This window comes from Salmo trutta, chromosome 3 (assembly GCF_901001165.1).
Source record: "Salmo trutta chromosome 3, fSalTru1.1, whole genome shotgun sequence".
Taxonomy (NCBI): domain Eukaryota; kingdom Metazoa; phylum Chordata; class Actinopteri; order Salmoniformes; family Salmonidae; genus Salmo; species Salmo trutta.
In genome coordinates, this window is record NC_042959.1 from 17,017,768 (window position 1) to 17,030,075 (window position 12,308).

Genomic DNA, 12,308 nt, shown 5'->3' on the forward strand with positions numbered 1-12,308 from the left:
CACTTCACACTTTGCGTATGCATAATTATAGTACTCATCATAGTTTCACACATTTAAACTCCATTCTAAATTTTCCACATCTGGTAACACTCATGAAGTGCCGTCTAATCCATTTTGCATGTTGAACAACTAAGTTAAGCTTTGTTATTGTTTCAACTGCGGATTGCCCCTTTAAGGTGAGGTAGTGCTACTGTGTGTATCACCGATGTTTTAACTGCTGTGCAGTTAAGTCTCAACTGTTATTTTTCAGTGGAGGCGTTGTGTGAATGGATGTGCTATCTGTAACGTGTACATAGCTGAAGTCAACCAATCAGCTGAGGGGAGAGGACATTCCTGGTTACAAATGGGGAATAAACTAACACGCTGTGCCACAATCGTTAACAAATTACAAGGGTTTAAATAATGACTACACCTGAGCCCATGAAATCCAAAGGCATCGAAAAGGGCCATGAAATGCTTGCGGTTTTTTAAGACGCTGGATGGAGTTTTCCGACCGTTCCTGCGGAATGCTTAATCCAATTCTTTAAGGAGTTCTGCTCAGGTATTTCCTGGTACAGGAATCCAGTCCCTAAATATTATCTTAACACCTCTTTTTAACGTTTTGGATCTATTTTCATTTAGTCACTGGTCCTGGCAATGATTGATACCATTGGAGTAACCAGGTACCTTTTTGTTTTCTAATGACTGGCTGTCTGAAAGGACTGACAATGGGGACTATAATGTATTATATTAATTGATGTTCTATATGTAATTCTATGTGTTAGGTACTATTGTACCTAATTGTGGATAAACGGCTAGGTTGGTACAGTACAGTCATGATCTAACAGACATTATAAATCGGGTGGTTTGAGCCCTGAATGCTGATTGGTTGGAAGCTCTGGTATATCAGACCGTATACATAGGAAATTACCAAAAATGACTTTTTTACTGTTCTAATTACGTTGGTAACCAGTTTATAATAGCAATAAGGCACTTTGTTGGTATATGGTCAATATACCACGACTAAGGGATGTGTCCACGCACTCCATATCACTCATCCTTATCGCATCCTCCAGATGGGAGAGCTTTGCTGCTCCTGTTGCGACTTGATATGAGTGTCAGCAAGGTTAGGCTAGTCTCTTCGTTAGCCATGTGGTTTATCCTGGTGAGCACTATGGAAAGCATGTGGTTTCATCTTAGCTGTCAAGTGAAATAGAAGGCATATTAGATTTGAACAGAGGAGAGATCCTCCCAGACTGCCAAGCTTGGCTGTTTGGGATAAGGGGGCTCACTCTCATAGCCCCTCAATATTGGGAGTGGTCTTTCCTCTACTGGGATTTTGCCAAGGCAACTGGCACTGAATATAATGGCCTCCCATTCAGCCTCTCTGCTCACAAGACATAAAAGTTAACAGGTGTTTAATGTCAGAAGTGTTTCATATGAGAGTCACAGAAATAGAGACAGGCAGCCAAGAAGGGTAGAGGCTTAAAAAAAAAATCTCTATACGCATTATTAAAAAAAAATACCATAGTTAAGGCAGAGATGGAGGTTAAGCCCCAGACTCTAACTTTACTGGGTTTTTGAACCATGTCACCACAGCACTCCATCGCTGGCAGCTTTTTAGAGAGACAATGGCTAAATAAAATGTCATAGGAAACACAACACAGAAGAAACAGATCAAAGATTAGGTTTGTTGTAACCATAATAATATGCTGCTGGCCACTACTGACCAAACCCAGGGAGGATACTAGATTCAATCATTTAAAAAAAGTCATAAGAACTTTCTCCACTGACCAACATAGGAGCTGCAAAGACATGGTGGCATAGGGGCATGGACAATCTGGGACCTCTAGAAGCTTCCAAAGACTAGAAAACCATAAAATAATTTACAGTGCATTCGGCAACGTATTCAGACCACTTTACTTTTTCCACATTTTGATGAGTTACAGCCTTTTCTAAAATGGATGTAAAAAAAAAAAATCCTCATCAATCTACACACAATACCCCATCATGACAAACCACAAACAGGTTTTTAGAAAAGTTATTTAAAAAAAATTATAATAATAAATCTGGAATATTACATTTACATAAGTATTCAGACCCTTTACTCAGTACTTTGTTGAAGCACCTTTGGCAGCGATTACAGCTTGGAGTCTTCTTGTAGTCTTCCCTGTGGCTCAGTTGGTAGAGCCTGGTGTTTGCAATGCCAGCATGGTGTGTGCAACGCCAGGGTTGTGGGTTCGATTCCCACGGGGGCCAGTACAATTTTTTTTTTTAATTCTTTTTATTTTTTTATTAAATGCATGAAATGTATGCATTCACTACTGTAAGTCGCTCTGGATAAGAGTGTCTGCTAAATGACTAAAATGTAAATGTAATGACGCTAAAACCTTGGCACTCCTGTATTTGGGGAGTTTCTCCCATTCTTTTCTGCAGATCCTCTCAAGCTCTGTCAGCTATTTTTCGGTCTCTCCAGAGATGTTCGATCGGGTTCAAGTCCGGGCTCTGGCTGGGCCACTCAAGGACATCCCGAAGCCACTCCTGTGTTGTCTGTGTGCTTAGGGACGTTGTCCTGTTGGAAGGTGAACCTTCGCCCCAGTCTGGGGTTCATGAGCACTTTGAAGCCGGTTTTCATGATGGATCTCTCTGTACTTTGCTCCGTTCATCTTTCTCTCGATTCTGACTAGTCTCCCAGTCCATGCTGCTGAAAAACATCCCCACAGCATGATGCTGCCACCACCATGCTTCACCGTAGGGATGGTGCAAGGCTTTCTCCAGACGTGACGCTTGGCATTCAGGTCGAAGAGTTCAATCTTGGTATCATCAAACCAGAGAATTGTGTTTCTCATGGTCTGAGAGTCTTTGGGTGCCTTTTGGAAAACTCCTAGCGGGCTGTCGTGCCTTTTACTGAGGAATGACTACCGTCTGGCCACTCTACTATAATGGCCTGATTGTTCTCCCCTGATTTGCTTAGTTTGGCCAGGCGGACAGCTCTAGGAAGAGTCTTGGTGGTTCCAAACTTCTTCCATTTAAGAATGATGGAGGCCACTGTGTTCTTGGGGACCTTCAATGCTGCAGAAATGTTTTGGTACCCTTCCCCAGATCTGTGCCTCGACACAAGCCTGTCTCGGAGCTCTACGGACAATTCCTTCGACCTCCTGGCTTGGTTTTTGCTCTGCCATGCACTGTCAACTGTGGGACCTTATATAGACAGGTGTGTGCCTTTCCAAATCATGTCCAATCAATAGAATTTACCACAGGTGGACTCCAATCAAGATGTAGAAACATCTCAAGGATGATCAATGGAAACAGGATGCACCTGAGCTCAACTTCCAGTCTAATAGCAAAGGGTCTGAATACTTATGTAAAGAAGGTATTTCTGCTTTTTATTTTTAATAAATGTGCAAACATTTCTAAAAATCTGTTTTCACTTTGTCATTATGGGGTATTGTGTGTAGATTGAGCAAAAAAATTTTTTTTATACATTTTAGAATACGGCTGTAACGTAACAAAATGTGGAAAAAGTCAAGGGGTCTGAATACTTTCCGAATACACTGTGTATATAATAAGTCCTCCATATGAGCAGTATTGAGCTCAAAGTGGTAATATACAGTCAAAGACACCTCAGTCCAACTATCCTCAGTTAGTTCTAGAACATCTAAATGATCCTTGAAGCCTTGATAACCTGATAAACCCCTGTGTATATTCAAAAGAAGTACATCTGACATAACATTCATGAAAGGCTTGTTTTCTATGAAGGACTAGGACATTTTTATTGAAGTGTGAGCGCAGGAGAAGGAGAATAGTCGCAGAGGCATTTAGGCAACGAGGCCCTTGACTAAAGAGAAGCCTCGCATGAATGTGCTTGAGTTGCATGTATTGTCTATTGCGTGCCGAAGGCACATGGGAGCTTGTTTGTCAGTAGAACACACCTGAAAATCCACTATAAATCATGTCTGCGCTATCTACACAAATGAATTGGACTGTAACAGTGGGCTATCCCCCCACTAAAAAGTGCTCCTGTGCTTTGAGTGTGAGCCCAGTAATGTAGCCAATGCTGAGTTGTTTTGAATAACTTCCAAGAGGAGGAGGGCACAGCTAGGCCTGCTCTTCCCTTGTCTCTTGGTAACATTTACAGTATAAGGTGTGTGCCGTCCAAAGGGTTCTTCTATTTAGTGGTTCATCGCATGCAAGGATAATGTTTCTTGAGAAAAAAAAGATTAGGGGCATTTGAATCATTACTTAGGTGACTAAACGCATACTTATTGTCGGTGGTGCTCATCCTCCACTTCTCAATTTCGAAGTTGATTAAGGGTGGGTATCATGGTGGATCTGATATTTGGTGAGAAATGCAGAGGACCTTTTGGGAGCATGTATTGCAAATGACTCTTGGCAGTGCCCTCTCATGTATTGCTCCATCTGAACGCAATTTGGCAGCGGTTCTCGTAAGAGAGGGGGAGAATGGCGTGCTGCAAGCCTCCTTCCTCACGCAAAGGTTCAGGACCTGTCATAAACACACCCTGGAGAGGATGGGAAACAGAGATGTTACCATGGTTCTGTCATGCGGCTCGATTAACCAGGATTTCTGTTAAAAACATAAGGTTAAAGTTATATGCTGTGTAGAAATAAGGAGACACAACCACTCTCACGCCAGGTTAACCCAGTATACATGCATGTCTTGTGTAATGGTTTTGTTGTAGTTTTCTCCCTCACATCACACGGAGGAGGTATTCAGGGAGTGTGGTAGTTTTCTCCCTCACATCACACTGAGGAGGTATTCAGGGAGTGGTAGTTTTCTCCCTCACATCACACGGAGGAGGTATTCAGGGAGTGTGGTAGTTTTCTCCCTTACATCACACTGAGGAGGTATTCAGGGAGTGTGGTAGTTTTCTCCCTTACATCACACTGAGGAGGTATTCAGGGAGTGTGGTAGTTTTCTCCCTTACATCACACTGAGGAAGTATTCAGGGAGTGTGGTAGTTTTCTCCCTTACATCACACAAAGGAGGTGTTCAGGGAGTGAAAATGAAATTTGTGGACAAATGAATACATCATTATGTCAACTCTCCATAACACCAACATACAGAATGATCTGCCATCATTGTAATTGAATATAACGATGATAATTAAAATGATGATTACATATAATCACCATTAAAGGTGCAATCTGCAATATTTAAAAGAGATGTTCACTTTATTTGAACTAAATCTGTATTTTGGATGAAAATTGCATGTTATAGAATAGTCCAGACTCTTTTCTTTGGAGATTTCAATTGGTTTTGAGAAACTTACCCCAACCAGCGATACACTTCCTTATGCTCGTTCTGAAGAGCTTAGAACATTAACAAAAGCAAAAAAATAAAAAATAATTAAATGCTTTCTTTATAGTGATGCAGGTCTTTAGATGTACACATTACATTTTGTCATTCCGAACATTATCCGCATCATTATATTCCATTTTGTAAGACTCGACTCAGAAGCCTTCTTTAACATCAAATACACTACAAGTTTTAAATGTCCTACATTGCAGGAACGTTCTCCTGCATCAGGATGCTCAAATTAAGATCCTACATCTGAATGTCACAAAGCCCAAATTTACCTGTGGGTCCCAGACACCACCTCCATGTCAGTGTCTTTCCCAGCCAGCAGAGGGACCCATCTTATCTAATCTACCTCGGCTGTCCCTGAGTATCCCTCTATATATAGGCTGAAGAGCATGATGTGGACCTTACAAACAGACACAAACACTATGGGGTTTCTATATAGTTTTCCAAACCCGGTCCTAGAGAGCCTATGTGTCTGGGCAGTTTTGATTCTCTCTTCACATTTATATTTATACCTAATTGCACATAAGTCCCACACCCACAAATGAAATGGCAGAGGAGAAGCTAAATTCTGAAAAGGGACAAAAGTATGCTTTTGTTGATGGTCTGGAAGAATATGTGAAATTGATGGGGACATTGGATTTATTTCCAATTAGTTCTTTGACCACTTCTGCCAATTCTTAAAACACTGTAAAAAATGTAACCACAAGTTGGTACGCCGATTTGGGATGAATTCATTAGAGGTAGATTTTCCCCTTGAGTGCCATGAAAGACTTTCCTTTGCAAAGAAATGCTTTTTATACATCTGTGACATCAATCTTGCTTCACTCTATGCATACCCACGCTGAAGCTTTTATTGCATATCACTTACTATGCATCACTTATTGTCTTGCTGTACAGCAAACTGCTGTTCCGCTGTTTAGTTTTCTTGCCACTTATAGCTACTTACTTTCTATTATTCATCCCAGTTTGGTTATCTAAACACGCTGGAGCCCAGGGAGCCTGGTTGACGTTGTATTGATAGCCAGGGTGAGTTCCTCTTTTGTGGACCTCTGGTACATGTACAAACTCTCAATTTGACCCATTTTCCATCTTATTCTCTCTTACCTTCTCTTTACCCTCCTTCTGTGGCTAAAGCAGGGAAGACTCATTACAAAAGCTTTTAATACTCTCTTCAAGACTAAGTCAAACTTTAAGTCTTAAGTCAGCTGGGGTTATTCCCGTAAGGAAGGAGTTGTTGTGAGATCAGCAGTCAATTTTTTGCAAGGATCATATGTCATGATATCGTCATAAAAATGCAAAAGTAGCACAAAGAACAATCAATTGTCTGTACACAAAGGCAGTCTTTTTAAATTATGTGAAAAATAAAAATGAGGCCCCCTTCTAATCCAGGTGCAGGGTCCATGCGGTTGCACAGCAGGGAAAGGTCCTATATGTACTTCAGGCTGGTTGTGTTTTCACTAATGATGCCACATATGCAAATTACAAAGTAGTATACTCAGTGACCACTAGGTGGTAGGACATATACATGCAAAAGGTCTGCCAATGACATCATTGATCCACTTGACAATTGAGAAACCGTTAATATTTTAAAATGAGCCTAGGTATGATAGGATTACACACTCATAACATGTTTGTCATCAATTGTCCTATACATTTTCTAGGCATATGACCTCACGTCATATTCAGTGGGTTCGTGCTGATATTTATATCACTGCAAACTGTTGCAATCATCAAACTGTTATCAAGATGAGGAAGCTATTTAGAATGGAAATAATACAACTGCAAATATCTGAAATGATAGCATCAGATTCAATGCCAATGACCCTATTATGATTCTGTTAAACGGTTGATATTCAAAAGAAATCTAAAAATCCCTGCTTATTCAACATTATGCTCTACATTGTGCCCATAAAATATATTATTAATCAAGGCCTACCTATATAATAAATGACATAGGCCTACGCGTATACCGCGCATAACTCGATTGCTTTTTTGCCCAAGAAGACATTCACAAATACCAGTTACGCCTTTTATGTGTTTTAATTGGTAGCATATTGTATTGATTTACTTGTTTTTTTTTTTATATATACAAAAGATCAGATGATATCACCAACTTTCAATCAACACAAATATAAGTCAATGTAAAAGAAGATAGTGGATAAACGCTTCAGTGACATGGTTAGAAGTCGTAGGCCTATATTATGGGAACTGCTGAAGCATTCGAATATTTACGCTTGCGGTCTGGTCTGCTCATAAATATTGGTTAACTCGTGCATTGTGCGCTGAATGAATGTTGTTGATGTTTATTCATGTCTTACTAACATCACGATAAAAAATTATATTATGTATAACAACAACAACTATACAAATAAAAATAATACTATGACATGTATTATTATTATTAGAGGTAGCCCTTGGCGTAGACTATAAAGGAGGCTACATCTGGTATTATCAGATAGCACAACAATAATCTGACCAATTGGGACGCAGGCTATTGCATGAATGATATGCCTACACTATGATCCTACAAAACCTACACTATGCATTATGATGGTTCTTGTTAATCGTAAAGAGGCTAACGCTACAAGACAAACACATATTGCTCGACTTAATTTAGTATTTATTTCTATCCTAAACCAAATGCACTATACCATGGTGATAATATAACATCTGAAATAATAGGCTAAAGATTAGCCTATATGTAGCCTACTGTTGTGGTATCATTGCAAGAGGAAACACACAAGCACGGCTCCTGAATTACATTTACATTTTAGTCATTTAGCAGACGCTCTTATCCATAATGACCTACAGGAGCATTTAGGGTTAAGTGCCTTGCTCAAGAGCACATGGAAAGATTTTTCACCTAGTTGACTCGAGGATTCGAACCAGCGATCTTTCATTTACTGGCCCAACGCTCTTAACCGCTAGGTTACCTATAGCTCAAATAAACAAGATCAATGATAAATCTTGGACGAATTTATTAAGACCTCAATTCGATCAATTGCCAATGACAAAATAATTATTCCTCCTACCTCAATGTGCTGAAATGTGCTGCCTGTGGGCCCACAGATCATGTCACCGACACCAGAGGTCTGTGGTAATTTATAGGCCTACATGTGGCAAACCATGAAAAACATAATGTGCATGCATTGAAATTAAATGGGGTTTAGGCCTGTGCTTTATAACATACAGCAGGAGAAGCATAAAGCCTACATCATTATTTCACGGGAAGATGCTCCTCAGAAAGAACTCCAGACATAACGCAAATAATCCCTACCATATAACTCTTCTTTGTTTTACATTTATGAGTTACCAACCTTAATTGAATACATTTGACACCGAGTGAAGCTTACCTGTGGTTCAGGTGGTTGGTATTTACAGTATAGATTCAAGGCCAAGGTCGTCGTCAATAACATCATCTATTGAGCAAACGGTAGGCCTATGTGTGGATAGGGAGAAGGCGCACAACAACAGCCACCCAGGTAGACTGACAGCTGTATTACTATCAACCTCGAAGTTCTCCTTATTCTGAGCTACAGTTGTGGATGCGTATCTATTGGTGTCTGTTGGCTAAAGACAAACATATGCTAGCTAGGCTACTCTCATTCCAATGGGTCATTTTATTTTCATGGTTTGATATACAACAGCCCTTTTGGCTGGTGAGGGGTTAACCTTTTAAAAACATATTTATTGCCAGACAGGACGTGAGTGTGTCGTAATTTACAGTGGCCAATCATCACTCGATTTTTCTCTCCTCTCGTCCAATAGGAAATGGAGAGGGGTCGCTGTCTGTCACAGGTGAGGTTGGATAGTGGATCTGTGTGAAAAAGGCAGGAAAAGAGAGAAAGCTTAGGCTAATGCGAGAGCTGACGGAGGAGAAGCATCTTGCCTCGGGATATAGGCTGAACGCAGTATTTCCATCGCTTTTTCAGTGGGAATGCAATGAGATACCAAATCTGGGAGGTACAAAAAAGCAGTAATAGCGCTTCAAGGGGAATACAATGCGGATGATTTGACGTTGGTCCATATCTACGATTTCTACAAGACAGAAACTTTGCTCTTTGAAATGGCCGTTCGCAGCAACTCCTTAATGCCTTTCTCTATCCAAGCCATTTTGAACAAAAAAGAGGACAGTCGACACTTGCCAGATTTGGACATCTGCTTCTCGAAGACTGCGTGTTGGAAAATATTTGGAGAAATGGATACTGGTTCGGAGGACTTTCCCGCGGCGTGTAGAAGTGACGAGGGAGCTTGCATGGCCAGCGACCAGAAAAGTTACGACTCGGATTCAGGTCTCAGTGATGACAATGACAGCAAGAGGCTGGCGGTTTGCAAGTCCGAGAAAAACAGGGATCCTGCTTCAGATGTCCTGGAAGAAAGTTTGCAGGACGAAACGGACCATGAATCCACTGCTGTCGATAACGCAAAAGGTCTTAGTGACTGTGAACCTAATGTTTCGGGTAAGTTACAATTTTTTTATTGGGACATATCGGGTAAAAGTCTGTAAACACATCAATTGAAACCATAATTTAAAGTAATATTCTAAACATATTTTATGGGGAACATCCTAGTCTAATCCCTTCAAATCATTTCCCCAATGTGGTGTAAACATTTGGCTATTTTACTCGCAGGAGGCACCGCCTTTACGCATGAGTCAGCGGGATGTTATGTCATGGCATACACACATTTTTAGGCCTAATTTCAATCTATATATTCCATTAACGTGTGTATATGGCCATGATGATTTATGAAAGTGTGAGGTTAGTTTTCAGACAGCCTTGGATGCATTTTAAGAGCTAGGGCCTATTTGACTATTCCATCTTGTGTGGTCTAAGAAAAGCGATGATTTGTATTTTTCATAGTTCATAAAATGCACAATTTTTTCTTTCAGATTCCAACAACCTAGACGAGGCCAGTTGTGATAAAAGTTCGGATCAGCCCAAACAGAGGAAAAAACGTTCAAGGGCTGCGTTCTCCCACGCGCAAGTGTTCGAGCTCGAGCGTAGGTTCAATCACCAAAGATACCTATCCGGACCAGAGAGAGCAGACCTGGCGGCCTCCCTGAAGCTGACAGAGACGCAGGTCAAAATATGGTTCCAGAACCGCAGATATAAAACAAAACGTCGTCAAATGGCTGCCGACTTGATGGCATCGGCCCCTGCAGCAAAGAAAGTGGCTGTGAAAGTGTTAGTTCGGGACGACCAGAGACAGTACAACCCCGGAGAACTACTGCGGCCTCCGCTCCTCGCTCTCCAGCCGTCGTATTACTACCCCTACGCCTATTGCCTCCCGGCATGGACACTCTCTACTTGTGCTGGGAATCAATGAGAATTGAATAGCCTACTTTGTATTTATTTTCCTCCATCAGGAAATCGAGGCATTTGCTTTATTGACTTTTTATGAAGAAATCAGGAGAGATTAAATGAACTCAGAACTACTTATGTGAGTTATGTCAATCATTTGAACTGCCTCATGGTGTCTAGACTGAACATGTCACTTTTCTTGGTATAGTGATGACACTAGGCCATTGTTTCAGATTGTATGGAGTTGTAAACCTTCCAGAGGGGGCCTACAACATCTGTGTTCCTATGTATACTACGAGCATTGGAGATATCAGACCCCCAAGCGACATTTCGAATATCTCCCTTACTGCTTTTCTTTTCTTGCTGCGGTTGTAGGGTAACGGTAAGATTTTCAGCACTTTTCGAAACATAGAGATAGAGTGTGGACATATATCTGACTGAAATATCGATTTGAAGGTTTCTTGTACTTATGACCTTAACGTGAACTGTGGCAGAGACAGTAACAATTGAACTCTTGTTAAAAATGTACTTATTTTCTAATTGTTCTAAATCTGATTGTTTATTAAGAGAGAAATCAAACATTAAAAACATATCAGGCATATTATATTTTGAAGCTAGTCGTGTTTGATTAGTGCCTTAATATGTATGTCCTTTTTCCCTTTTTAGACTTTCCCTTACGAAAAAAGATTGCAGTTGGAGTGCAGTATTACTGCATGCTGCAACTACTGCATCCAAAAAACCACAGTCAGCTGCTGACTGCAGTTATTGCACTTTTACTGCAATTTCAAAACAGCAATCTTTTTGTAAGGGCTGAATTTCAGTTAATATGACAGTGGTTTTGTTGACCATGATCAGTGGGCCTAAATGAATTGTAATTGTGTCATTAACCATTCTTGTTGTCATAATGATAACAACATTTTAATAATAACTTAATTAACTTAATAATAATAATAAGCAATGAAATACCCATGATGCATTGATGAACGAAATTGCATCACAACAACAAATGTAGGGTTTTATTTTCTTGACCTAAATTACTAAATTGGTAGTCATATATTACAACATATACAACGTTTATGTGCACAGATACCATGTAGTACCTGTATCCTGTAGCATACATTTTCTTTGTTTGTGTAGCCTAATTTAAGTAGTAACTACTTTCTAACATGGTTTTGGTCAGTTTCCTTTCATCATCCTCATAGCTCCAGGCAGGCCCACCTTATTCTGCAGCTACAGTATATACCATATAAGCCTACAGTTGAGGAATTCCCCTCAAACCAGTTATATAATAACTGTTTGGGGATTATTTATTTAGCCTACCAATGTATTTCAAAATACTTTTTTTTAAATCATGAATTAAGCATTGTCCTTTTTTTATTCCAGTTGCTCATCATTAATTACTGTACTCTTTATCAGTAGGTTTAAACTAACATGTCTCACGAAGGTCTAATTAGAATGGGAGAGAAATATTCTGCACACCAAAACTGCAGGGTTCAAGAGCATGTGACGGTTTTAATCCCACACTATTTTTATTTAGATAATTACATTTCACATTTTTGTAATTGATCTGAAGCTCTTATCCAAAGCGACTTACAGTAGTGCATTCATCTTAATATGGCTATAGGTGAGATAACCACATCAAAGTCGTAGTAAGTACGTTTTTCCTTAATAAAAAAGCTATCAGCAAAGTCAGTGCTAGT

At 40.0% G+C, this 12,308-nt stretch overlaps 1 protein-coding gene across 2 annotated transcripts; it reads left to right on the plus strand.

Annotated features, from left to right (window-relative positions):
- The first annotated feature begins 452 nt into the window (after nucleotides 1-452).
- Nucleotides 453-11,214, plus strand: nkx3-2 (NK3 homeobox 2). 2 transcript variants are annotated; one of them, XM_029725328.1, is made up of 3 exons: nucleotides 453-551; nucleotides 9,074-9,765; nucleotides 10,197-11,214. In XM_029725328.1, the coding sequence occupies exons 2-3, from the start codon at nucleotides 9,372-9,374 to the stop codon at nucleotides 10,631-10,633; spliced, it is 831 nt and encodes a 276-aa protein (XP_029581188.1). In that variant the 5' UTR covers nucleotides 453-551; nucleotides 9,074-9,371; the 3' UTR covers nucleotides 10,634-11,214. The 2 variants fall into 2 exon arrangements, with proteins under 2 accessions (XP_029581188.1, XP_029581180.1); XM_029725320.1 differs by lacking the exon at nucleotides 453-551 and having other exon boundaries at nucleotides 8,955-9,765.
- The last annotated feature ends 1,094 nt before the right edge of the window (nucleotides 11,215-12,308 follow it).

Excerpts from the sequence above, each read along its gene's own strand:
- nkx3-2 (XM_029725328.1), top strand. The coding sequence starts at position 9,372 with ATGGCCGTTCGCAGCAACTCCTTAATGCCTTTCTCTATCCAAGCCATT. Across the intron at positions 9,766-10,196 it reads CTGTGAACCTAATGTTTCGG|ATTCCAACAACCTAGACGAG; the intron begins GTAAGTTACAAT and ends TTTTTCTTTCAG.